The 27,624-nt window shown below is 40.4% G+C and overlaps 1 protein-coding gene across 13 annotated transcripts in view; it reads left to right on the top strand.

Moving 5' to 3' along the window:
* The first annotated feature begins 13,305 nt into the window (after positions 1–13,305).
* Positions 13,306–27,624, top strand: part of EMSY (EMSY transcriptional repressor, BRCA2 interacting) — a 90,892-nt gene continuing 76,573 nt past the window's right edge. For 3 of the 13 annotated variants that reach the window (XM_030331506.1, XM_030331517.1, XM_030331505.1), the window contains exons 1-5: positions 13,307–13,572; positions 15,321–15,429; positions 21,377–21,476; positions 23,067–23,141; positions 24,504–24,545. In XM_030331506.1, coding sequence (XP_030187366.1) covers positions 15,360–15,429; positions 21,377–21,476; positions 23,067–23,141; positions 24,504–24,545 — 287 coding nt within the window. In that variant the 5' untranslated portion in view covers positions 13,307–13,572; positions 15,321–15,359. Of the gene's footprint in view, positions 13,573–15,320; positions 15,430–21,376; positions 21,477–23,066; positions 23,142–24,503; positions 24,546–27,624 lie in introns of those variants that run through there. The other 10 variants (XM_030331513.1, XM_030331518.1, XM_030331512.1 and 7 more) reach the window with 6 other exon arrangements.

Here is a 27,624-nt window from a genome sequence, read left to right as displayed (position 1 = left end):
CTGCCTGGCAATCTCCTTTATTATTATTATTATTATTATTATTATTATTATTATTTTAATGTTTATTTATTTTTGAGAGCAAAGAGAGAGGGCGAGCATGAACGGGGGAGGGGCAGAGAGAGAGAAGGAGACACAGAATCCAAAGCAGGCTCCAGGCTCTGAGCTGTCAGCACAGAGCCCGACGCGGGGCTTCAACTCTCGAACCATGAGACCACGACCTAAGGGGAAGTCGGATGCTTAACTGACTGAGCCACCCAGGTGCCCCCTGCCTGGGAATCTCTTAAACAATTTCTCAAACTCAGATCAATGTAGATTCCCTTGTCTTTGTAAGATTAGGTGCTCTTCCTCTCTACGCTCTCACAGTACCCTGAACATACTTCAACAGACCTCTTACCACACTGTCCTGGAATTGCTGGTTTCCTTGTCTTTTGTTCACCAGCCTGAGAACTCCCTGAGGGCAGGGACTTTCGTGGTCTCTGACCTAAGAACCTCAGGGAGGAGGGTGGGAAATATGCCAAGAAAGGGAAAATAGTTTAATCAAAGGGAAAATAAAAATTCAAGCAAGATAGAGAGCCAGGGGCTCGAACATTTAAAGTAATAGGTCCAAGAGGTGATAGCAGATGATAAAGAGAAGACAAGCCCAAGACCCAGGAAGGATGATTACAATAGGTTGGAAAGTGGAATGGTTTAAGATAGAAGCTATAGATGAGGTAAGGGTGTCTGGAGACTGTTTTTATAGAGGGTACTGAGCGTACCTCTATACAGAGGTGGGTCTCACTCCCGTAATGTCTTAATATTGGGCTCCACCGTTAGCTTGATAGCCTGGGGAGTTTCTCTTCTCCATCTCAAGGATTCATCATCCTCAGCCAGCATCTATTGAGCATCTCATTCTGTGTCAGGCACTGTTAGGCACCATAACTAGAAAGCAGAATCAGATATGATCCCTGTGCTCAAGCTTGTAGTCTGGTGGAGGAAATGGACACATAAATAGATAATGACAAGAAAAGGGGTTAAAGGATACCACCGAGAGAAGCACAGGGGCTACAGTAGCACAAAGCAAGGACTCCTAATCCATTAAGGTCCAGAAATGGTGATTTATCTGAGGTCATACAGCTAGTTTGGAGCAGACCCAGGATTAGAACCTAGGCCTGTCAGACTTAAAAGCCCACTCGTTCTCCATTGTAGGAAATTGGGAGGAGACAGAAATGACTTCATGGCGATGGAGGAAATTTATGTGTGTCAGTTTGGTTAAGTTGCCAATTGCATGGTTGTAGGTTACAGTTGGTTTAAAAAGAAAGTTGCTTGAGATTTGGAAAGCAGAAGTGAATCAGCAGCCATTGATCACTGAAGTCATGGACAGACGTGGAGGGGCCAGTGGATTCCAGCTTGTCTTCACTCTCCTCCACTCCACACCCAGCTCTTCCTAATGGCTAACTCTGCTGGCCAGTCGAAGCTTTAAGCCCACCACCAGCCATCCGGCTGTGGACTCACAGCCTTCTCCTGTAGGCTTCTCCCATCAGCTCCTCCTTCACAGCTCCGAATCAGCTGGTACGCTTGGCTTTTGGGATCGACTGGTTGGTGACTCCATTGAACGTTCCCCCTTTTCAGAGCTGCACTGCTCCAATCCCTCCCACGATTGTATAAATTCTAATTTCTATAATAAATCTCCTATCCCACAACCCCTAGCACCTCTGCTTCTTTAGTTGAATGCTGACTGATAGAGCGCGCTTTCCCCAAAGGTGAAAATAATTGAGTGGAGCGAAGAGACTGAGTTTAGAAATCTAGCTTCACCAGTATCTCCGTAACTCCAGTGCCCCCTTGCACTTAGTACTTCAGTAAATATTCATTGAATTGAATTTTTAGGTTGCTTCCAGTTCTTCATTAGTACGTATATCACTGCAAAGATCAGTTTCTGGGGAAGAAGATTTTTTTTTATTTCGTTTTTTTCTTCTTTTTAACTCTTTCCCTAAGATCGGTGTAAGATATGGAGTCATTTATGGCTCAGGCTCTTAAGTTCCTTCCCAGGACAATATCTGTTGTGTTGGCTACATGTGTTCTTCATCTCCTGGGGTACAATAGATTTTCCTCTGGCTTCGATTTCCCTCTCTCTCCTTCACCTTCTGTCCCTTGCAAAAACAGAGAAAAACCTCACTCTTGTGCATTTTCTCCAAAGAAAGTATTTCACACCCTAATCAAATCAGTGAAAAAAGATATATTGGGTTACCCTTATGGGAATACTCTTCTGGCTTGGCTGAGTTGTAAGTGGGGGAAACAAAGACATCTGGAAATGGAGGCTCTGCTCACTTGGGCTGGACAGACAGCAATCAACTTTGAACCACTTAATTGCAGGGGAATTTCCTCCTTGCTACTTAGACCATTCAGCACTTGTTGGGAGAAGACATGTTACATGCTCACTTTGCCTCCTGGAAAGCTGGGTTAAATGTTTCAATTAGACAACCACGTATGGAATGTCCGTCCTAAACTAGTCCCTATGCTAGTTTCTGGAGATACTGCTCTTGAGGTGTTTTCAGCCAGAGTGGGAGAGAAACACAATGAGTTATAGCACAAGTCAGCCCATAATAAGTGCTAGAAAAGAGGCATTAAGCAAAGCACTATGGGACAGAGGAGGTAGCAATTATATCTGAGGATAGAATTGGTGGTGGGGCGAGAGGAAGAAGTGTTAAAGAATGTATAGGCAGAGAGAGGCAACGTCTTTTAAGCACAGAGCTGGGTTTCACGGAGGAAGGTGAATGAATGGAAAGAGCTAACACTCAGTCACCGTCTATCCGATGCTGGTCACTGAGTTAGGCCCTGTACTTATGTTATCACATTAACCTTTCCCCAAACCCATCTAGAGGAAACAGGTAACTTGCTCCAGAACTTGAAATAGGTAGACTTGGGATTCAATCCCAGATCTTTTTAACGTCCAGGAACATTCCCTGCTCCCATCTGTGTGTGGAAAATTATTTTTAAAAGACATTTAAGATGGACTATAAAGAATGACAGTTTTAATAAGCTTCAAAAAGCTGGGGCGTGGAAGAAGAGATGGCATAAAAGCATTCCAGACAGAGGAAGAATGGGAGGAGAACAGCCCCAGGGCAGGACATGAAGGTGCAAGGTTTGTCTGGGGAAGCTTAGGCAATCTGGAGTGACTGTGGGAAGACACTGCCACATGGCCACACCACTGTCTTCTCAGGTTCAACATGTCATTCAGTAATTTAGTCAACAGTGCTGGGAATTCAGAAATCAACCTCTGTCCTTGCTCTCAAGAAGTCTCCAATCAGTCTGGTGAGATTAAGTGCTTTCACCACAGACTGCCTTCTACACTTCAGCTCAGGATGTGCGTGTGTGTGTGCGTGTGTGTGTGTGTGTGTGTGTGTACGGGCACATACTCACACAAGCATCATTTGGACCATTTCCTTCCCACAATCGTTTCTCAACAAATACATTCCCCAGGCTCTCAGTAAGCATGCGTTCGTTTATTACCTCTGCCTTTAGCAAGGCTTGGATTTGAACCGCTGGCCTTGACGTGATAAGTTTAAAGCTCATAGCATCGCAGCAAGTACCCTTTCAACCCAAGAGAGACCTGGTCTTCTCTAGTTCTCTTAGAAAATAATGATTAATCCTAGGGTTGCAAGGAAAAAATCTTCATTGGAACTGACAAGAAAGCATACACCTTCTACCATTTCTCTGCAGACTTCACAAGTGCTCAACACTTCTTGGAAGAGAATGTGGCTCCCAAGCCTTTCGTTCAGCTGGCTGGAGCAGAGTTTTAAAAAATGCATCTCATCTCTGGCGAATCACAGCAAAACGTCATAAACAGCTGGAAACTCTCTGAGGTGAAGACAAGTTGAATATTATGTTTGGATTTATAGCCCCCTCCCCCATGATAGTTGATTTCCATTTCCGACAGGGTTATTATTTCCATCTTTACGAAATATCTTGGATCTCACCTTGGATAATTACTGATTATCATCAGCTCCTCACCTGAGGTGCCTTAGCATTTGGGTGAACCTGAAAAGACTTTTTTTCCCCAAAAATGAACTACGGAAAACTCAGTGTGTGACATTGTGTCTTTATTTCTATTTTCATTTGCAATTCCCTTTGGTTTTCTAATGATCAAGTCATCAATCAGTGTCAAATCATACAGAGCACAGACAGTATTTTTGCCACTTGGGTTCCAACGTGGATTAAATGGCAATAACTTGTGTCATTAGGTCTGGTGCTCTCTCATGAGGTACTGTGGCAACCACAGACCCCAAAACTTTGAGGGTATATGTAAGATCTCAGCAGACATCTAAGGTTCTTAGCCAAAGGTATACATTATAATCTTCTGAAATTTGATAGAGCTCACTAAGTTAGTCCAACAAGCACTTCTAGTTGAGCACCACTAAGAGTCTAACATCCCTCATTTCACTCCTTGAGGCCATTCTATGTGCCCCTTTATACTTCCAAGCTTTGCTTATTGCCTCTGCTGTGATACCCTTGATACTCCTGCCCCACTTCTCTGCCTGGTAATGGCTGTTCACTCAAGAGGCCAGCCCAAATGCTACCTCTGCTATGAACCCTTCTGTGATGACAACCTTTTTCTCCTTGATCCATAGCATCTTCTTAAACACCTTTATGAACATCGTGTGTTATCATGTTCCCCTATGGTATATAGAGCTATCTGCATGTGTCTAACCTCCCCACTCAACTGTGAGCTCCAGGAGGATAATGGTGGAACCTTATGCATCTTCTTATCCCAAAGCCGGCATGGGGCCCAACACTCATGCAAGGAATAAATGAGGAGGCTGACACCCAAAAGAAGTAGACCGTACACTGGTCCATTTAATTTAGCTAGATCTGGGCGTCCTCGGTATTTATTGACTAAGTTGCTTACAAAAAAAAGATACGCAAGCATGTGCAAGGCAAGGAACTAAAGGGCCATAATATTAGTTTTTAATATCCTTTTAAAAATATCACTTTCCCAGCAAGTGACAATAGCTGCTTTAATTTGAATTAGTAATGAAAGGCTGCATATCAACTTGAACTTGAGGATGTGTTTTCAGGAAAGCAGGCAAAAATCCAAATCTTTTTATTTTTCAATTTTTAGAGAGAGAGAGAGACAGAGGGAGAGAACAGGGGAGAGGGGAGGGGGGAAGGGAGGGGGAGAGAGAGAGAGAGAGAGAGAGAGAGAGAGAGAGAGAGAGAGAGTTTTAAGAATGTTCCATGCTCAGCGCAGAGCCCAATGCGGGGCTTGATCCCACAACCCTGGGATTGTGACCTGAGCCAAACAGTCAGACACTCAACCAACTGAGCCACCCAGGTACCTCAGAAATCCAAATCTTAATTGATTGGTTCAATCAGTATAGGAAATGTTAGCCTGAAAATCGTGACACCTGCCCTTGGTTCCTGTGCGACTTTGTGTAACTTGACTCTCTGGGTCTCAGGTATCTCTGCTGTAAAATGGGAGATTAAACTGAATACCTCTGAGATTTCTTCTAACTCTAATGTTTTATGACCTTTACCAGAATCATTAGTCAACTGATGTAAAAGTTTATTTGGTTTTACTCCATAGTACTTAGGAGAAGGGACTATTCTTAAGATACTAAGTTTTACAAAGTGCATTAATAAATCATAACAATAATATAAATACCAAAAAAGAAACTTGAAAAATAAAGGAAAAAAAAATCATCCATAGTTCTACCACTCTAGGGGTAGAACTTACTCTAGTAAGTTACTGTTTTGGCATGTTTTCTTCCAATTTTTTTCATGTTTATATATGTCCTTTTACATAAAGGTATGTATATACACATACGTATGTGATTTTTCCACTTATCATAAACATATTCCTTAATGTTAACTACTCGGAATTTTCATTTTTTTAAAAAGTTTTATTTATTAAGTGATCTCTACACCCAACATGGGGCTCGAACTCACAACCCTGAGATTTAGAGTCACACGCTTTACCAACTGATCCAGTCAGGTGCCCCTGTAATTTTCATTTTAAATTACATTTAGTCTGTGTAGATATGTGGGGTATGTAAATACTTTTCTATTGTAAGATGATTAGGTTGTCAATTTTTTGATAGCATTGAAATTAAAATTTATGTAAATATAACTTTTCTCATATTTTAGATTATTCCCACAAATGGGAATCCTGTATCAAAGGGTATGAACATTTTTATGACTCACACAGTGCCCTGGCTTATTTTAGTAAGCATCTGATTTTGCTGTGTAACATTCTTTCACTGACCTCTGACAACAGCACCCTAATTTTCCTAAGGGAAGCCAAGCTCACCCCCACCCTCACTCCATGTACTTTGGAATAATTGACTTTACCACTCAGCTTCCTCCTTTCCAGAGAGTAACATGTGGATAAGGCAAATCAGGGCATTACATTCTCCTGGCCACAGTTTAGGGATGGGCACATGCCCCAGATGAAGACAACAGCAACAGGGTGAGACTTTTAATAAGATCGTCAGAAGAGATAGCATGTGCCTCTTTTCTGCTGGGGCTATAAGCAGGAAGGATGATATAAGCCTGGAACTGCTGGGAGCCAACACACAGAACATGAGAACGAAGCCAACACAGTAGAAAACAGCTGAGGGATGGAGAGATACTCTAGATTCAGTAATGCCTGTAGCCAGAACTACTCTAGGACTTAAAGTGAACCCCAAACTTTCATTATTCCTTAAACCATTTCATTCATCCATCCATTCATCCATCCATCCCCACATACCCACACATTCCTAACTGGTACAAACAGGATTTTTAAAAATCCTTTTTACTGGCATTTTTTAAGTAATAAATTTTATTTTTTAGAGCACTTTTAGGTTCAAACTGTATAAAAAGTTCCCACATACCTCCAGTCCTACCCAGCCCCATGCCTCTCATATATGATCTATCAACATCCCACACCAGAGTAGTACATTTGTTACAAGTGATGAACCTACACTGATGTGTCATTATCACCTAATGTCTAAAGGTTACGTTAAGTGTTCACCCCTGGTGGTGTACATTCTATGGGTTTTGACAAATGTGTATCCACCATTACAGCACCTTTTTACTTTTTATTGAGGTATAAACTACATAAAGGATACAATCTTACACGTATAGCTTGATAAGCTTTTACTTAGGCCTATCTATTCATGTAACCCCTACCCAGATCAAGATCTAGAACATTCATAGTTCCACGGTTCCTACCTGCTCCAAGTAGTTGCTCCTCTAAAGTTATTTACTATCCAGACTTCTAGCACTATAGATTACTTTTGCTGCTTTTGAACTTTATATAAATGGAATCTCACAGTTTGACTGCAGCCTCTTAGCCTCTTAGCAGCCTGATTCTGCTATCACAATGGGAAGAGACTGGGGGTTTGGGGAGGAAGGAATGAATATGTTTTGCCATGTGAGAGAGAGATGAATTGTGACCAGGACTGACTATGGCAGATGATGTTTTTCAAAAATGACCACAGCAGTTATTTCTGGTTCCATGTGTTCTTTCAGAACTCTACCACTCTTCTGTTAGGTTCCCCTTGAACCTGGGTGGGCTTGACTGTTCCAATCAAGAGTATTGCAGAAATAATGGCATGTCTTCCATAGTTTGATGACAAAAACTTCCAGTTTTCTTTTGTCTCTTTTCTCTCTAGTCACTTGCCTTGGAATCTGGCCACATGTTGTAAGGAAGCATAGGCCACATGGAGATGCCACACACTGATGTTTCTGCTGATAATCCCAGCAAAGATTCCAGGCAACATCAATTGCTGGTCATATGAATGAATGAGACCTCAGATGATTCCAGATTTTAGCCATCAAGCTGTCCCAGTGGACTCCAGAGGAGTAGAGATGAACGGTGTTCTTAAGCCCTACCAATTTGAAGATCGTGAGCAAAAATAAATTGTATAAGCTATAGCAATGCTTTGTTATGCAACCACAAATAACCAGAACTCTGTAATATCAGTGTGTTCCTGGGAAGAGTCTTGTGATATTTGACATTGCACAAATTATTTTTTTCTCTAGGCCCTGGTTTCCTGAGCTATGAAATGGACAATTAGTATACCATGGGAATGTTGTGAAGTTTAAACGAGATAACACACACAGGTGCTTTTTATAATGGAATTTCAATAAATGCTACTCAATATTATTTCAACTTACTTCCATCAAGTTGTCCTAGATTTGCTGCTTTGTATAAATTCCTAAAACCTGATTTTGTACACACACACACACGAACAGATAGGCACATTGCAACTTTACAGCTTCCACACTGCTCTCTCCCATCACTTATGTTGTGAGGATGCTCAAGCAGCCTTATAGGGAGGTCCACAGAGTAAGAAACAGACCTCTTCCCTCACTAACTTGCCAACCATGTGAACAAGCTACAGTAAAACCTTGGATTGTAAGTTGTTCTGCAAGTGTTCTGCAAGATGAGCAAACATTTCTAATAAATTTTAAGTTGATAAACAAGTGATGTCTTGCAATACGAGCAGTACATGACGCTGAATGTCACATGCATCACATGATCACAACTGAGCCAACGATTTTTCTCTCTCTCTCTCTCCCTGCAGGATTGTGGGTTATCGTCTCCCATGCTTGGATGCTCAGTCTCAGGCCATGGTGTTTGGCAGAAATCAGTGATTTTTCAGAACGTTGGAAGGTGCCCACAACTGGTACTGGTGTATTTTTTGTCACTTCAAAGCACCTATGGACAGTCCTTTGCCTTTCTGTACACGAGTAAGCTTAAGAATGCTTCGCTTCATTGTAGGTCAGGCTGCCTGCAGATATAGACCCTTTCCTCTGCTGCCTTATTGCCAATTACATTATATGACAAGAGTTTATTAATATTTTACTGTAATCAACATCCAGGTGAGCGTATACAATGGCCCCCAGGCAGAAAAAGATTCCATTGAGCCAAGACATAGCAGTGATTCTGCTAGTGATACTGAAAGTCGTCCTACACAATAATCCTCCTCTCTCGTCTCCCTGACACCAGCCACAAAGGTTTTCAAAGGTAAGTGCAGGTTTTTATTTTTCTTTATTATTTCATTTTATATAACAGTATTGTAATCATTTTTATATGGATATTTTTCAGTTATAGAACGAATCATCCGAGTTTCCATTATTTCTTATGGGGGAAATTTGCTTACATATACAAGTGCTTTGGATTAGAAGCACATTTCTGGAATGAATTATGCTCGCAAACCACGTTTTTACTGTACCTAGGAAGCTGATCCTTTAGCCCCAGTCTTCAGATGATAGCTGTCCTAGCTGACATCATGAATGCAACCTCTTAGAGATTCCAAGCCAGAATCAGCTAACTTGATTCCCACAGAAACTGCAAAACCTGTATGAAATTAAAACAACAACAACAACAACCACCACAACCACCAAAACCTTATTTTGTTTTAAAGCCAAGGTTTGGGATAATTTCTTATGTACCAATAGTTAACTAATAGCTACATCAACATGGGGAGGATTATAGGGGAGAAACTGATCCAAGGTAGAGGGCTGTTTTAGGGTCTATGTGGAAGCACAGAGACAGCTGAATGAAGTTGGAAGTGCCAATGAGACAGAGTTTGAATGATCACAGGGCCCTGCGTAGAAAGAGAAGAAAATAGAGCTAGAGGAGGGAACAAACCTGGAACTGGTAGACTGTAAACTGTAGATTTCACTGAAGTTGAAGAACAGGTTTGGTGAGGGTAAAGGAGTAAAAAAACTCTGGAATAAAAGAAGGTCTTGTTTAGAAGGTGGAATACCTTAGTTACTGATTTCAGAGGTGGAATAGTTCTGGAGAACAAAGCACAGGATCAAAGAAATGGGTGGTTGAATGGCAGTGCTGGGGGAAGGTTTTTAAAATCTTTCTGGTGAGGACAAGGGCAGAAGGGACAACAGGGCAACACAAGCTGATGATAGCAGACTTAAAAAGCTTCTCCCTAAAAAAATCCCATCATCCCTAGAGAGATGGAATGACAGTTGAATGGAGTTTGCAGGGTTTGAAAGCCTCACTGCAAGGGTAGCCAGTCTGGAAGTTGGTAGTTACAAGGTGAGAAGAATACCATCCTTTCCTTCTGGTTCAAGATATTGAAGATGGGGATAGAAGGAAGAACTCCATTTGCAAGGGCTTCAAGAGAAACAGTTAACTTTAGGACAATATCAGATTTTTGGCAAGATAAAGAAGTGATGGCAGTGTTCTAGGAAAATATTAGGTATGCAAGGAAATTTCTTTGCATTGGCATGGGTTTGCTTGTAAAAAAGCTGGTACTTTACTACTCTATTGGCAACTGGGAACCACTGGAAAGTCTTATGCCGGCGACTGACATGGTGAGCTTTGAATTTTTGTAAGCTCACCCTGACAGCAGTGGCGTACTAGGCAAGGAGTGAGGAGAGGTGCTTTTGGAAGAACAGGGCTGGGAAAAAGTCCACTCCGCACAGGTGATGAGGCCTCACCATCATCCCACTAAAACAATGGGGCCAGCTATTTAGGAAGTAGAGACTACAGCGTTTCATGGACAGTGAGGGAGAGGAGTTGTCAGTTGACGAGGCAGTGTCCAGATCTTTCACCTCCTTTCTGAGCTGTTCAAAGCACTTCTGATCTTCTGATAGATTATTTTGATGATAATGGTGAAATCCACCTTCTCCAATATAGCACTACAAAATTTGAATGGTGGATGGTAGGCCCCTTGAAGAAGTTTGTTTCAAGAAACCTGCTTGGTCAATAGTGGAATAAAGTTGGAGACAGATACTGTACTCCAATACATCTCCCCAGACTAGAGGTAGTTATGTCTAGTAGGACAATAAGTCTTGGTTTTTCTTTTGTGGAATTGGAGGATGGCTCTCATTTTATTTATCACACATTTCGTGGACTCAAAGTGCAAAGTGCCTTAACTTGAAATCATGGCTCTGCTACTAACTAGTGTGTTGTCTTGGGGAAACTACTTAATGTCTCTGTGCCTCAGTTTCTTCATCTGTAAAATGGTAATAGTATTCTCAAAAGGGTTTTGTGGAGACTAAACAAGTTAATGTATAAAACAGTATCTGGAACAGAGAAAGCCCTGGATAAGTATTAACTATTATTTTTATGTGCTAGGTACTAGAGTGCAAAGATCTCTCCTTGAAGAGCCCATTGTCTAGTCAGAAAGATTTTCAAACAAATGACCATAAATCAAATGTTCTGAATTTTGTAATACAATGTGTAGAAGCAGAGGCAGGAATGCCTGTCTTAGAAGGAAAAGTCAGGGGCAGGATAAACTTCTTGAGGGTGAAGTATGACTCTGACCTTTAAGGAAGAGAATTTAATATTGGGAATATTCGGGAATATGGAGCAATCAGAGGCAGTACGGGGAAGGCAGATTCTGGTCACAAAATACAAATATAGTTAGGAAGAAAGGGAGGATGTGTGGAAGATTGAGAGTTTGTTAGAAATATAGAATCTTAGAACCTATCCAGAAACACTCAAGATGCATTTTAACAAGATCCTCAGGGGTTCCTACTGAACATGAAAGTTTGAGAACCACTAGTCTAGAGCATACACTGGAGTCAAGCTGCTTATGTTTAAGTCCTGGCTTTACCATTTATTTATAATGTGTGACTCTAGGCAAGCTATTTAACCTCCTTTCTCTGTCTCAGTTTTCTCATTTGTAATTAGACATAATAGTTTCTACCTCATAAAATTTTAAGGACTAAATGAATTAGTATGTGAGACGCTTACAGCAATACTTAACATTAAGTAAGCATAGGAGTAAGCTATAATTCTTGACTTATATGCTACTGATTGTGGTCAGTGCCAGTTTTATAAGCAGCTTGGCTTTCCATTTCCACTCCATTACCTGTCACCTTGACATTTATTGTATAGAAGACACTTGGAAGTCAGAAGACCTGGGGTTAAAAAGCCCAGCTCCCTTCAATTCCTAGCTTTGTGAAATTGGGTGAGTTCTTCAATTTCTGTGTTTTCCTCATTCATAGTGTGTGTGTGGGGGGGGGGGAGGTAGGAAAGATCTAAACTATATCTACCTCAGATACTATAAGGCTCAAACCAAAGAAAGTATGTTCAACAACAAAATATTTAAAAGTTTCTTTTACCATCTTTCCAAAAGTTGAGTCATTGACCTGAAAACAGGTGGCACCTAAATTTACTGGGAAATAGATGGAAGAGAACGCATTACAAGATAAGGGAGGGAGAAGAGGGCCTGGAGGTCATCTGTCCCACTTCATGACTTTCTGGAGGGGCAGGCTTGGGTTTCAACAATAACAATTTTCTGGGACCTTACAGAGTATTTTTAGCTAATGAGTAAACAGTAGTAAGAAACTTAAATGCTGTTATTTATTTTCTCTTCCTAATCTACTGCTCCATTCAAGGATATGACCAGTCTCACACGTTTGCACAAAGGTTCGCAATCCACAAATAACTCTTCCCTACGTTGTGTATCACAATATCCCCATAGGGTGGTATCAACCCCATTTTACAAGAAAACTTTGTCAATACCAGAAAGCATATTAAAAACCCCCTTTGATTTGGGCATTTTTACCAGATCCGAGATTTCCAAAAGTACACAATTTAGGAGGAAGGGCAATCACAACACTTGATTGACTCTTCAACAATACCAAGCACTGGTTTCGGTTTTATGGCCGCGAGTAACTACACACTGGGCCCCCTTTCTCATACGTGTAATAGGGGCAACAATACCTTCGTCCCACAATTGTTCTGTGATTAAATAAGTACAAAGGCTGAAGGATGAACCTACCACGTCGTAGGGCCTCTAACAAATACCTTCTCCTTCTTGCCTTTGACAGCTAAAGCACGAGATATCACTATCATTCCCACTTGACACGTGGAGAGAGACCCGAAGTGAAGAAGGCTCGGGTTCCACGTCTCCACTGGCAACTCGGCAACCGCCAGCCTGGACTCTGGCAATCGCAACGTCCGCTATGTCGGTTCTCGTAGCGTGGATTCTCTCTCCTTGACTTGCGTCTGGTGGGGGCTGTGGAGGCCGCTGACAATTGCTCCCATGACTCTGAGGAATCCGATCCTAATCCTCAACAGCGCTTCAGGGACAAAGCTGCTTTCCTACCGTCCCTAACCTCGCCTAGAGTAAAGGTCGCGGCAAAGCCCCAACTCCAGCTACCGACGCCATCTTGGCCTCTACGTGTGACGCCACACGTAGCAGAGAGCGCAGCCGATTGGTTGGGAGACGGCAGCTGGAGGAGAGGCGCGCGAAGCCGGAGAAGGAGGGTATGGAGGAGAAGCCAGGGAAACTACAATCCCGGCCTTCCTTGCGCCTGCGACAGCATACCGACAGCGAAAGAGGAGGGAGTTGGGTCGGGACCACAACTCCCAGCACCTCCCGCGATGTCTCTTCTTTCCTTTCAAAACGCGGAGGAAAAGAGGGACTGGGAGAATGGAAGCCTTCTGGAGCCTGTTCTCCGAAAGGCGGGAAAGGCGAACTACACCTCCCGGCTGGCAGCGCGCGGCTGCGCCTGCGCCCTGATGCCTGTCGCCATCTTGCCCCTTCTGAGGCACCGCAAACAAACCCAATTCCTGGTGTTCCCTAGTCTTGGCGGAGGAGCCTTTTAGATGAGCCCCGAAAGGCCGGGCAGGTGGGTGACTCTCGGACAGGGTGCCGGGAAGAGCTGGCAGGTTAGCCGGGCTGGAGGAGCGCCGGGCCAAGCATTTGGTCCCCGGCTTGGGGCGCCCAGCCCCATCCTCCGTTGTCTCCTAACGGGATCGTGGGGCTCCCTGAGGTGGGCTGAGGGGGACTTTGGCAGGCCTGGTGCTGGGATCCTGGGGGTCCAGCTCTAGGCCCTCCCGGTGAGTCTCGGTCGTCTGCCTGGCTGTCCGCGCGCCTAGTTTCTCTCCGTTGTCCTCTCCGCTGAGGAGGGAGCGAGGCGCTGATGCCGACCGTGGCCCCTGACACCGGCTACTGGTCCTGAAGGGCTTGGGTAGTGGGCTTGACATTGGGGTTGGCGCTGAGCGGCACCAGTGAGGAGGGTGGGCGGGCTGCTCTTGTTGTGGTGCCGTGAGAGAGTGCGTGTTTGGGGAGGGGGCGGGGCGGGCTTGCCTCCTTGACACTTGAGTGGGGGAAGGATTACACGAGATCCCGGCTGCCGGAGCGGGCTCCCGCTACTGCTGCTTAGATTTCCAGTGCGCTGCGTCCCCGCGGTGGGGTGCGCTGGCGGGGACGCGTCGGGATGCCGTGACGTGGTGCTTGTTCGGGCGGTCGCCGGCCGCCTCCAAGATCCTGTCGGGAGGCGGGGACTGGCTTGTGGAGGGAGCGGATTCCTTTGGCTCTGCCCCTTCTTCCTCCTCCCCACCCCTTTTCTTTATGTCATCCTGCCGGCTGGGGCGCGCAGTCCAGTTCTCCTAGCTCTGGGTTGGTTCGTAGCTGAGAGGACTATGGGAAGTCGGAGCGGGGCGGGGGGGGGGGGGGACGGTCAACTCCGGGCGCAGAGTTGGAGTTAGCAGCCCCAGTGCCTGGAACGGGATATAGCAGTTATTACGGTTCGGTGCCTGACTCCTCAACTGGGGAGTGAGCTCGCTCATTCATTCATTCATTCACTCACTCACTCACTCATTCACTCACTCATTCATTCATTCTACTCTCCTCTGTCTTCATTCACCTACTTAACAAATATTTACAGTGGATCTGCTGTGTGCTAAGCAGGTATTGTTCAAGCCCTCAGCGCTAAGTTGTCTTTTTATCCTCTGAACCAGGCAATTCCCAGTACAAAGTAAATTCCTGACATCTGAAATTTTGGTAAATGATTGTCTAAGGACTCCTGGGTGTAAATTCATCGTTCATTGTTCAGACTTGAGAAGACAGTTTTTGAAGTTCCATTAGCCCTTGTAACGAGCTGGCAGCTTTATGTATTTTCTCTCTTGTAAGTCTTGAACGAGAAAGCCAACAGAAATCAAGTGACTTGCCCAAATCAAGTAGTAGCACCTATTTATTAAACAACATGCCAGCCACTGTGGTTAAGAACTTCACATACTGTCCTTTAATCCTCATGACGAATTGGATGATAATACCTTTGTTTTCCAGATGGGGAAAACTTTTGCTCAGATAGGCCCCTTCACCCAGGATCGCACAGCCAGTGAGTTGAAGGCTAGAACTAGAACCTAGAGGTGTCTGACCCTAAAGCCTGTGCTCTTTCCACTGTCTTATGCCGGAATAATAAGCTCCGGAATGGCTGTTTAGTTCTTCATTTGTCAAAAGTTGAAAACTGTGGTGGTGAAATAGGATTGTTCTTACTGGTTTTACTTCTTAGGGTGTGGATCTCCAGGCAAGTGGCCTTTTGAATGTACTTTGTTAATTTGATTTTTGTTTTGTTTTGTTTTATTTTGTTAGGGAAGACAAGCTCTTTGGGGCTACCAAAAAGAAGCAGCAATGCCTGTTGTGTGGCCAACCCTTTTGGATCTCAGCAGGGATGAATGCAAAAGGATTCTTCGAAAATTGGGTACGGTTTTCATTTTTGATGTTTTATGACTTTCTATGATACTTTTCTCTTTCTTTCTTTCTTTTTTTTTTTTTGTCATGGCTGTTTGCCTGGATGTCCTATCTCATGCTGCATTAGAATTTTTTTGGAGGTGTATTCCCCATCTTACTCGTTATTTCCCCAGTGCCTAGCATAGTGCTCTGTACTTAGTAGGTGCATGAACCATAATAATAAAAATAGTAGCTAAGAGTTCTCGAGGGGTACTGGGCTGTTGTGAGGTTTTTACTCTTTCAGCATCTCATTTAATCCTCACTCAAATGGAAAAGGTAGGTTTTTGTTTTTTTGTTTTTTTTTTTTTGTCTGTTTCCATTTTACAGATGACAGAACTGAAGCTTAGAGCCCAAGGTGATGCTGGAGTCAGGATTGTAACCCAGGGAATATGATTCCAATATCACTTTAGCATACTTTTAACCTTCATGAATGTATGTGTGAATTACATACTGTTTCTAAATTCTAAGTAAATGTTAGCTATGCTGACTTCTCTAAATTATCAGTAATAAGACATTCTTTGTATTTATAATTAATTATTTTGAGCTTTTTTTCCTTTAGAGCAGCCTTTCTCAACTAGCATTTTAGGGAGAGAATTAAGTACTAATGCTGAGCCTAATCCATTGTATGTAATGAACTAACTTATGCATTTAGAATTGTAATCGTTATGTACTGTTCTTGGGAAAATTGAGAAAAAGAGTTACTCGAATTATTTTCTGTATTCTGTGGTTCAGATGAGGATCCTTGGCTAAGAACTGCCGCCTTAGCTTGTAAGGTCCAAGAAGGACCTTGTTGTCTTCTTTACCACTATTGTTGCAGGCTAGCACATAGTAGATGTTCATCAAATGAAAAAATTATTTGATAAAAGAACATTAAATGTTTTGGAAGTGGATATGAGTTATTTGGATATCTGTAATTTTGAAGGGTAAAGTGTGGGCTTTGATTTCAGAGAGACCTGGGGTCTTTGTCTTGTCACTGATGACCCGCAAGATCAATTTATTTAATCTCCGTAAATCTGTTGACATTTTTGTAAAAGAAGCATAATAATATCTGCCTCATAGATTTGTTATGTGGATTAGTTGTATATAAAAAAGGGCCTATCACAGTGCTTGACATCTGAGGGTATAGTGTTTTAGAGCAGTTGCTTTCAGACGTTAATGTAGTTGCAGGTGAATCTTCAAAGGAAATTTTTGTTGGGAATTCCTATATGTAAATCTGAATCATAGCTGCCCTGGCGCTGCCTGCTAGTAACATTTACCCTTTTTATTTTCCCTCAGAGCACTACGAGGATTTCTCTTATTTTAAACTACCTTTTTGCATTGTATTTTAGCATGTTTAGAGGGTTTTTTGAGGCAATCATTCTTTTATCATATTTTTCCTTTAACCTTACATCCAACTTTTAGTACTAATTTGAGGATGATTTTCTACACACTTACATGCAATTGCTATAATTTGCTAGCTACCATTTATAAAGTTGGACTTGTATTAATTTCATAGCTAAAATAATTGCGGAGGAACAGATCCCAAGTATAGTAGATTGGTTTAGAGTTTTTGGGCTTTTGGGGCCTTGAGTCAAGAGATTATGTTTAAATATAAAAATGGTAACCTTTAAGTCTAAATTTATCTTTAACTTTAGCCAGAGCTGTGTGGGTACTGTTGCTAGAGAGCTGTTTCTGTACAAAAGAAAACAGCCTTCCTGCAGGGTAATGTCGTCTTCAATGACCCTTCACTTTGGGAGGTGAGCCTTGGTAGTGATTTGCAGAAAGACTTCCTCCCCACCCGTTGGCCTATTATCATAACAATGAAACCTTTGAATTGCCTTCAAATAGTAGCTCTAGGTCCAAAGTTTAGAGAAAGTACTGTATTTAGGAATTAACTTAAAATATTTTAAGAATTAGGTTTGTCCTTCCAAAAATAGTTATAAATCATATAACATAAAATGTTAAACATTGAGATTTTACTTAAATAAAAAGAAACTGGGATAGAGAATTTTTTTATGATACGTTGAACAGACCAGTAATAGATAAATGCTTCCTTCCCTCCTTCTAGCCTGCTTTTCCTCTGCCTTATTTTTTTTAAAACCATTCCTGAGCTACAACTCCAACTTGGGGCTTTACGGACTATGTTGTTTATGACTGATTTGTTTAAATGGAATGGGTTGAGGACTTTATAAAAGTGGTTTGGCGAATCTTTTTGTTTTCTGTGGTGTTTGCATATATTTATGTATCATTAGAGTTAGCACTACAGTAGAATGGCACCAAAAATAATGCCAGAAATTCAACTAAGTTTGATATTTGTCAGGATCTGAGGATACCCATCAAAATGGAAATCAAATGTGAAGGAGGTTGGGAAGCCAGTGAAGGTTCTTTATAAAGAGTGAATTTCTGGAGGAGGGAGGAAGTGCCTCGAATCGTGTACCTATGATAGCTGTTGTCTGAGTCCCAGTTTTGTGTGAGGTTGCCACCTCATACTTTTGTCTATGATTTTTTAGTTAGACTTGGAATGACACTTGAAATGTCAAAAATCTTTGCCACATTTCTTTAATTTCACTCTTTTTGAAGTAGTATCTTGATCACCATAAACTGCATAGGCCAAAAGTGAACTTTTTCTTTGTCCTCATGCCACTTCCTCTCTCTGACCTCTCCATTTCTTTGTATGGTATTGCCCTTCTCCTAAATATCTTGCAGACTGTAAAACTTGGTTCCTTTCCTTCTGCTGTTATTTCCACATTCAGTCAATTACAGAGTCCTATCAAATAAAAGCATTTTAGCCTGGAATTAGAGGCTTAGTCTGGCCCCAAACTACTTTTCCATTTTTATCTTTCTTTATTCCTGTATATGTATCTCTTGTTGGATTTTAATTACCTTGAAGATAGGCACTTTGTTTTATTTATGTAATCATTCTCCATGGTACCTTGTAATAGTAGTCATGTGCAATTAATAGTTTGGTTTGAATTAATGACTGTCCGAGTACAGACATGTTTTTACTTTCCCTAGAGTAAAACTCTGAAAATGGTCACTGACTGTTATTGGAAGTTTGATGTCTATATGAGATATTATTTGCTTTTACTCTTCCTATTCCTTTTGCACATTTGCATTTTTTCTCCTCTGCTTGCTTAGAGCACACTTCTGATTAAAGCTTATGCTTCTAGATCAGATGATGTGTTTCCCCTCTGTGCTTTTACCACTGTATTATAAACTGTATCATAATTGTCTGATGACTTGTTTCACTGTAGCTTTATTCTAAGGTTAAGTCCTTGAAGGTAGAATTTAGCATACTATCTGATATCTATAATAGGACTCAGTACTGATTTGTTGAATAAAATATTCCATAAATGAGGCATAAGCTTTTAGTATAGTGATTTCTTAGTTGGTTATCCCCAGTGCCTTTCTGAACTCTACTTTGGGTCATGATAAAAGCTGAAATACACGTTTCCTGTGACTAAGTATTTTCTTCACTTCTCCAGAATGGGAAAGCTTTTTCCTTCCAGAGAGACCCCATGAAACATCTACATAGTATTCAGCATAGATTGAATATACAGGGTGTTTACACATGGGATAATTCAGTTGGACCAGACATTTCTGTTTAATATAGTCAACTCACTTACTCTACTATATTTCTGTTTAATATAGTCAACTCACTTACTCTACTCTTTTTTTGATTGCCAGAACTATGAATAACATGAACTGAATGAGGCTGTTAGTTTATTATTGGTGTAGTACTTAGGATGCAGATATGCATGCCTTTATTATTTGGGTGTCCGGCATTAGGAAGTAGCAAATACTAACTAGTAGCAACTTGAATTGAGTAAGAAGATAAATGTAGTTTGGACACTTATTTCCCATCATTCAGCTTTGCTCAGGTATACTTGTCTCATAGTTTAAGACAACTATTTTATTATTATTTTTGATGCTATGGATGCTGGGGGTTTTTCTTTTATTTTGTGTGTTTTGGTTTATTTATTTTTGAGAGACAGAGAACAAGCGTGAGCAGGGGAGGGGTGAGGGTGGGGGACAAAGGATCTGAAGCAGGCTGTGCACTGACAGTAGAGAGAGCTCAATACAGGGCTTGAACTCACAAACTGCAAGATCATGACCTGAGCCAAAGTCGACACTTAACACACTTAACCAATTGAGCGAATTCTGAATTCTGTCACGTGGTTGTATTCAACTGGTAGCTTAGATGGTTGACTGGGCTCAGCTGAGATGGCTGGGCCTGTCTCTCCATGTTGCTTTTCATCCTGGGCTTCTTTGCATCTTGGTTATCTCAAGGTAGCAAGGCCCTGTGGGCAAATGCGTATTGAGCTTCTGTTTGCATCAGGTATGCTGATGTTCCACTGGCCAAGGCAAGGCACATGCCAAGCCCAGAGTCAGTGTGGGAGAGGACTATACAAAGTAGTACAACTTCCATGGAGTGTGCTGGGAGGCAGGCATGGCTTATTGGGAGCCAATGAGGAGTTTTTGGTTGTATATCTTATTTTGTCTTTTTAAAAAAAATTTTTTTAACATTTATTCATTTTTTGAGAGAGTTAGAGAGACAGAGACAGAGGGAAGGGACAGAGAGAGAGGGAGACACAGAATCTGAAGCAGGCTCCAGGCTCTGAGCTGTCAGTACAGAGCCCGATGTGGGGCTCGAACTCACAAACCGTGAGATCATGACCCAAGCCGAAGTCGGATGCTCAACCAACTGAGCCATCGAGGTGCCCCATATATTTTTTTTTTCATGTTTGTTTATTTTTGAGAGAGGGAGAGAGAGATAGAGCAGGGGAAGGGCAGAGAGAGAAGGGAGACATAGAATCTGAAGCAGGCTCCAGGCTCTGACCTGTCAGCACAGAGCCTGATGCGGGGCTCGAACCCACGAATTGTGAGATCATGACCTGAGCTGAAGTCAGATGCTTAACTGATTGAGCCACCCAGGCGCCCTTGTCTTTTTTTTTTTTTTTTTTTTTTTTAAATTTGTATATTTTGAGACAGAGACTGAGGAAAAGTAGGGGAAGGGGCAGAGAGAGAAAATCCCAAGCAGGCATCATTCCCAGTTTAAGGCTTGATCTCACAACCTTGAGATCACAGCTTGAGGACCAGGAGATCATGACCTGAGATGATGTCAAGAGTCTAACCAGTGTCAGAAATTGACAGTTTCATTTCATAATGGTTGTTGTTGTGGAAAAGTAGTGAAACGAAACTGTCTGGCATTAGGGTTCAGTGTATTATATCCTTGTTGCTATAAGAGCAACTCATGTTTCCTAACTTGCCTTAGTCATTTTGATGGTAGATGCAGAGGATCTTAGATCTGGAAGATAACTTCAGAGTCTCTTCTAGATAAAGAAATTGAGGTTCAGAGATGAGAAGAGACTTGTCCAAGGTCACACAACTAGTGAGTGAGTGGTAGTGCTGGAGCCAGAATCTGGTCATTTGACTCTTGTTCTAGGAGTTTTTCTACTGGACAGTGCTCATGATATTCTCAACCCCAGGAGGGAGGTAGAATGTAGTTTGAATTTCAGGCAGGACTAAGGAATTGTTTTAAGGATTGGTCAGTGTAGGTACCTGTCAGTAAAGCTAAAAATTTATCTTATCAGCCTTACATCACTTGGAGCCTATTCCTAATTGTTGGTAGCATCTGAGTTAAGTGTTCTTCAGTGATAATGTGCAAGATAGTATTTACCATTGGATTTTTCTACCTAAGCATCTTATATATGTGACTTCTGTGAGATAATAACAACAGCAAAAAAATATACAAACATTATAAAAGCCACATTTTAATCTACGTTCTTAGATAGGATTTTTGAGAGGAATTTTTAAAATTTTGCATATTGATTTTTTTTTATTGATTTCTAGGTTTTTTGCCCTGAAGTTTCACTATATGTAGCCATAGTTTTAAAATATTGAAGGCCTATCTTGATAAAATAATTTTCTTCTTCTAGAATTGGAGGCATATGCTGGAGTTATCAGTGCACTTCGGGCACAGGGGGATCTCACCAAGGAAAAGAAAGATCTTCTTGGAGAACTCTCAAAAGTTCTTAGGTAAATTATCATAAAAATTTGTGAGACATGACTCTAGAAATTTCATTTTGAAGGGTTTTAGTACTTTTTACTCTCAAGTTGAAGACAGAGGTATTCAAGTTGTTGGTGCTTAGGTATCCCATCCCAGTTGTGGAGGCTTTGTTACAGAGAGTTATATAATTTATCATTTATTCTATAATCAGAAAGGGTTTAAGGCAGACAGTTTTAGGTTTGGGTCACCTGGGAAGGGGAGGTAGTTTTGACCTGGGTGAAGGAAAGAAGGGTTGGTAGCAACAAGATCTGAAGACCTAGAGTGGCCCAGTGGCATTTGTTGGGAGGGAAGAAGGAGACTTCTTAGTTGTTGTCTTAATTTAGAGAAATGGGTGGTTTTATATAGTCATAGCCCTGAGGATAGTTTACCCCATAGCTTCCTGCTAGAATGGCACTTTAAATTTGTTAAAAAATTCTAGTGAATGGAATTCTTAGATACCTTGTCTTGATCCATTCTGACATCTTGAGTTTTTTCAGAAAATACTCTGTTTTAATGGAAGTTGCCTTTCTACATATAAAACCATTTTGTCCTATTCTTTTTTTTAATGAAAATAGGGAAGAGGCTTTTCCTATATTTAGTTGCCATTAATTTAGGGATTTAAATTTAATTTAAGTGAAATCCTTAATCTTACTGTCTTCATGTTTAACAATTTATATATTTTCTGTTTGTTGTTTATATCTCCTCGTAAATCTGCTTTCTAGCCCTTTAAATATTTTAACCCATGTTATGGATTTAGTTTAAGCAGCAAAGATTACAATTGAAGAGTGATACTCATTTTATTGAGTATTTATGAATGGAATGGGGATAACTTTTTTTTCACTTGTTAAGTGTTAACCTTACATGTATTTAATCAGGGTCAATATAAGCACATTTTTACCGTAATGGTAACATGAGGTAGAAGACATACAGGTGAAGTGTTGAGTAATAAGGGAGTAATGTCCTGGTGTCAAATTTCATAGCATATAGCCACCAGAAAAAGATAGCTTATCCTGCCACTTTTGTTTCTTTATTATATTCACTGAACATAAAATTCACTGAATATATTCACTGAACATAGCATATAGCCACCGGAAAAAGATAGCTTATCCTGCCACTTTTGTTTCTTTATTATATTTACTAAACATAAAATTATAGACTCTTAAGCTTTAGAAAAAACTTCAGAAGACTTTCTTCCAAGTGCCAGAATCCTCTTAGTAACCACGATTAGGGGTCATTCAGTGGCTGTTTGCGTATTTAGATAACAGGAACCTCTGCTAATCTTGAACATGGTCTGACATTTCTGAGTTTTGGAAGTAATGACTTGATATCAAGCTGATTTGTCTTCCTATGATTCCTAATTTGCAACTAATCCTGCAGTTACACCGAATCATTATGAACCCTTCCTTGTGATTTTAATTAAAGCATCTGAAGGTGTATATTAGGCCCCTGTCTATATCTTTTCACAAATCAATCTTGTCCCCCCTCTTCCCCAAGCAGAATGTTGACTTAGAACATTAATAAAAGTATAGAAAAGAGCTGCCTGCTTGGCAGAGTTCTATAATGGCTATTTTTTTTCATAGCATCTCAACAGAGCGCCACCGTGCTGAAGTTCGGAGAGCAGTAAACGATGAACGGTTAACAACAATTGCACATAAGTAAGCCATTAGTCATACAACCCCTGATTTTTTATTACGTAGTATAACATAGTTTTGAAACAGTCTTCCGATTGTATAGCAGATTCCTGAGTCTTTTATCTTAATAGTAATTATTTCTGTACTCAGGGATCCTGACCATAGAGGTGTTACCTGTTTATTCACTTGGTTATGTTTTTGCATTTGGTCAGGCAAACTTTAAGTACTGAGGTCAAATCCCACTACAGTGTAATCTCTGCATAACTAAAGGCCACCACAGTTCAGCAGATGATTCACTTACCTTGAAGCAAAGTTCAATAATAAAGTAGTATGCTCCCCTAATTCAGCAGCCCCTTAGAGGTTCTTTGTAATGGTATTTGGTATGTATATTGCTTTGTAAATAGGCATTATAAATTTTTTTATAACTGACTAATATTTCATGTATTTTGAGATTCAGAAAAAAGATTGTAAAAATTTATGTTCTGCATTTTTTAAGAATGAATGTATCTTACTTAGTTTACGTTAAAAAGCCAACAAAATAAAGTTATAAACAATTCTTATCAAAATTGTTTTCAGATCATTATAACTATTTGATAGATGGGGTGGAGGGTGGTAGAGGACGAAGGGCAGGGATCAAACATTAGGAGAGTGCCTATGGAGACAGTGCCTCCTACAGAATAGAGAGGAGCAGAAACTATCCTTTAAATGTTTATGCAGGATGACAGGAACATTTCATAAAATAAGATACATTAGAGTATAACTCATTTGTTTTTTATTTTTATGTCTTAATGTGAAATAAAACTAAAGGAAAAAATTCAGTGCATTTCCATAATGTGATAAATGGTATGTTTAAACCAATTGGCAGTGTTTGAATTGGCCCTGTAGATCCATTAGCTTCATGTTGTGCTTTACTGTTCCTCATTTTATTTAACTTATAAAATGGGGTGCTACCTTTTTAACTGTGTAGTTTGAAGGATTAGGTATTTGAATTTTGAGATTTTTCAGTGGTAGGTATGTATGCACTGTAGAAGTTTGGAATTTTTCCACTATAGATGTTAAGTATTTAGTTGTCAGGCCAACATGGTTGAAACATTCAAATATTAATGTGTTCCTTCTTTAATTTGCTCTAAACTTTTGAATTGGGATGCTCTCAAAATAATAACTGAGCCTAGATTCTAGTTTGAGAAGGTAATAGGATGCTTACGTGCTAGATAATAAAGTAGTAAACAATCGCTTACATTCAGAGGCACTTAGAGGCAAAGCTAGTTAGTACTTTAAAAGCATTGGAACAGTATTGTGGGACAATTAGTTGTAAGTTGATGCATCAGTTTCATACTTAAAGGATAACATTTATTTAGTCTCCTTTTCCTTTTTTCCCCTTTAAAGAATGAATTTATCCTTATATTTGGGTGAAAGACCAAGTTACAGGTATGCAAATAGGTTATTATTATTTCAGGCTTTTTCTTGTATTTATTTCAAAATTGAAGCTCTCAATTATTCACGGGCACATGTTCCCATTTACGAATTAACCGTGCCCTCTGCTTTCCCTTCTCTTCCCTTCCTCCCCCTCCTAATACTGCCCACCTTTTAGCCATTTTGCTGCTTGGGAGTACCTCTAGCCAGAGGGTGGGAAGGGAGAGGAGGTGAAAATTGTAATTAGTCATTTTACTACTTGTTAGTTATCCTGAAAATGGTTTGGTGGAGGAATTTACAAGTATGCCAAAGTATTTTTGGATAATATGTGGATTTCTTTAATCTGTTTGACCTCTCCCTTTCCCTCCTCTCTCTATTAGCATGGATAATTGAGAGTTGGCTTTTATCTGCCTGTTTCCTTTTTTTCTCTCCTTTCTGATTTCTTTAATACATGAATTTAATTTTCTGAAGAGTTTCCTTCAGTGTATAATTTTAAGCTTCTTAGGTCTTTCCATACTCCTGTTTTAATATTTTATGCCATGGTTTTAGTTTGACTAGGTGTCGTATTTTACTTGTTGAGCCCAAGGGTCGGGGAGTGTGGATTGGTGAGGAAGGCATAGATTCCTTATTCTCGACATCTCCTCTGCCCTCTTTCCCTCAGAAGTAGCACCAGAACCTAGATCCAAAGATTATTTATAGGAAGTCTTCATACCCTGAGCCTGAAAAAAGCAACTGGAGCCCAAGAGGGATGCATCTGAACTGACTGCATTCCCTTTCTCCTCTCCCGTCCCTCCCCCACTCCAAACAGCAGCTTAGGCCAGAAGGAATGTGGTTGAAAGGTGAAGAGAAAGCCGAGAAGACTGAGCACAAAGGAAGTGGAAACAAAAGGAGCAGGGTGTCTGGGATCAAAGAAAAGCCTTGCTTATGGCTCCAAGTATAACACGCGTTTATTATTTGGCACCATATCATTTATTAAGTTTGGTACTCTAATCCAGTTTTGAAACATGTTAGAATGTTATAATAGCAAAGCCTGGAGTGTCAAGGGGCTCCAAAATTTTTAATTGCACCATTCTTGCCAGCATTGTCTCTAGTGTTGGAAAAAAGTGGCTGTCTGGAATTACTGTTCTCTTAAACTCCTTCCCCATAAGCCAAAAACATTCATAGGATACTTTGTGAATTTCTATATGAGAGTAAGGAGTTTTTTGTTGGTGCCCTACACACCACAGGATGTGAAGGCCAAGATAGTTTCATTAGTATCATGTTAGATTTCTCAGGAAAGGAGCTAGAGCAAGGTTTCTACCCTCCCTTGCCATACTTAATGTAAATAGAGAAGTGATCCTTACGTTGAAACTTAGGAATTCCAGGGAAGTCCTGGAGTGAGAGTTTTACAAAAATCTGTAAAATTCAGTTTAAATGATTTGTGCAACTAATGCATATTCACACCCTCATTACTAAGCAAATAGGAATTTTTAATCTAATTCTAACATAATTTTTCACTCACTTAAAAAAAAGTTTGAGCATGATGGCATGAGTAGAAATTTGGAAGATTTCTAGATTTTTAAAAAAATTGCAGTTGTATCTTTTGCACTGCAAATTCTGTCTTTTCAATAGCAAATATTCATGTGTTTCAAATTGCTAATCTTCCAAATTTCTGCCACCATTTAAACAATGCACCAGGTAAGTGTACACATTATTTGTGTGTAAACTCACCAAGCAAATTTACTGGTGATATTCTAATAAAATGATACCAAAAGAGGAGTAAGCCAAGAAAATGCTAAATAGTTCTTAGAATTTTTCCTTTGACAGTCAGTGTCGCCCATTTCGGTTTCTCTTATTTATACCATTCCCTGTTTCAGAACTACTGTCAAATTGGAGATTATGCAAACAATAAATTGCATTATATAACAAATTTGTGGAGTTAATTGGGATCTTAGGAATTCCTCTTTCCCTTGTTTTATTAGGTAGGATTATGTTAAACAACTTGCAGATTTCTTGTAGTAGTAACCCAACTAGATTCATCAACTACTAGAGATTCCTTTCTGAACTGAATGTAAATCTTTCTCAAGTTGTAATTTATTTGTTCCATTTGGTGAAGGTTGGTAGTAATTAGACAACAGTGCTTGATTAGTATAAGTCAAAGCAAATGTTAGGCATAAAACCCTTTTGAAAAATTGTGTACCTTCTACTTGTATGGCAAGTAATATCAGTAGTGTGATGTATGCTTGTTGAAGGAAACGTTTAGTGGCTGTGTGACCTTAGGGAAGTTATTTAACCTCTCAGTGACTCAATTTCCCCATCCACAAAATGGAGATAATAATTGCCAATTTATTGAGAGAATTATATGAGTTAATGCATAGAAAATATTTAAAGCAATGCCTGACATAGAGTAAGTGCTTAGTTGATGTTAACTACCACCACTACCACCATCATCATCATCATCCCATTATGGGCTTTTGTGTATGCTGTCTAAATATGAAGAATCAGTGGACATTCAGACTCTTAAGCCCTAGATTGGGTTGTAGAATCTTTGGTTTGGAAAAGGTGCAGAAATATTTCTGATTTAGTAAAGAGATTGATTAATTGATTCTGGGTGAATTTTAAACCTTGACACTAATCACTAGGAGAAGTGACACAACTACTTTTTGTGGAGTCATATCAAGAGAAGTGACACAACTGTCCTTTCGTATTTCAACCATATTTAAATTGGATTCCTGGGATAAAATTTGCTCAAGAAGGTTAGAGTGGAGAAACAGAATAGTGTCTGCTTAGGGGTATAGTTCAATGGCCTCAAATACTTCTTAGAGTGAAGAGTGGTATAAGTAAAATTAAAATAGTGACAGGTTTCTTCCAGTAACCTCAGATCTAGTCTGTTTTTTAACAGGAAGCATACTAATATAACACATTGTCAGTGATACATGCAGTGATACATAGATATATAGATATATGTATCTATATATCTATATATATATGTATATATGCACATAGTCCTTTTCTATCCCTCCATACTTGGTCTCCCTCGTTTACTGCCTCAGTTTCCCTTGTTTGAAAGCCTTAGAACCTCTGGCCATGCAGGCAGTTAGATAATTTTGCAAAG

Source organism: Lynx canadensis, chromosome D1 (assembly GCF_007474595.2).
Source record: "Lynx canadensis isolate LIC74 chromosome D1, mLynCan4.pri.v2, whole genome shotgun sequence".
In the NCBI taxonomy this organism is placed as follows: Eukaryota; Metazoa; Chordata; class Mammalia; order Carnivora; family Felidae; genus Lynx; species Lynx canadensis.
Note: the sequence above shows the minus strand (reverse complement) of the source record. Positions and strands in the feature narration are given on the sequence as shown.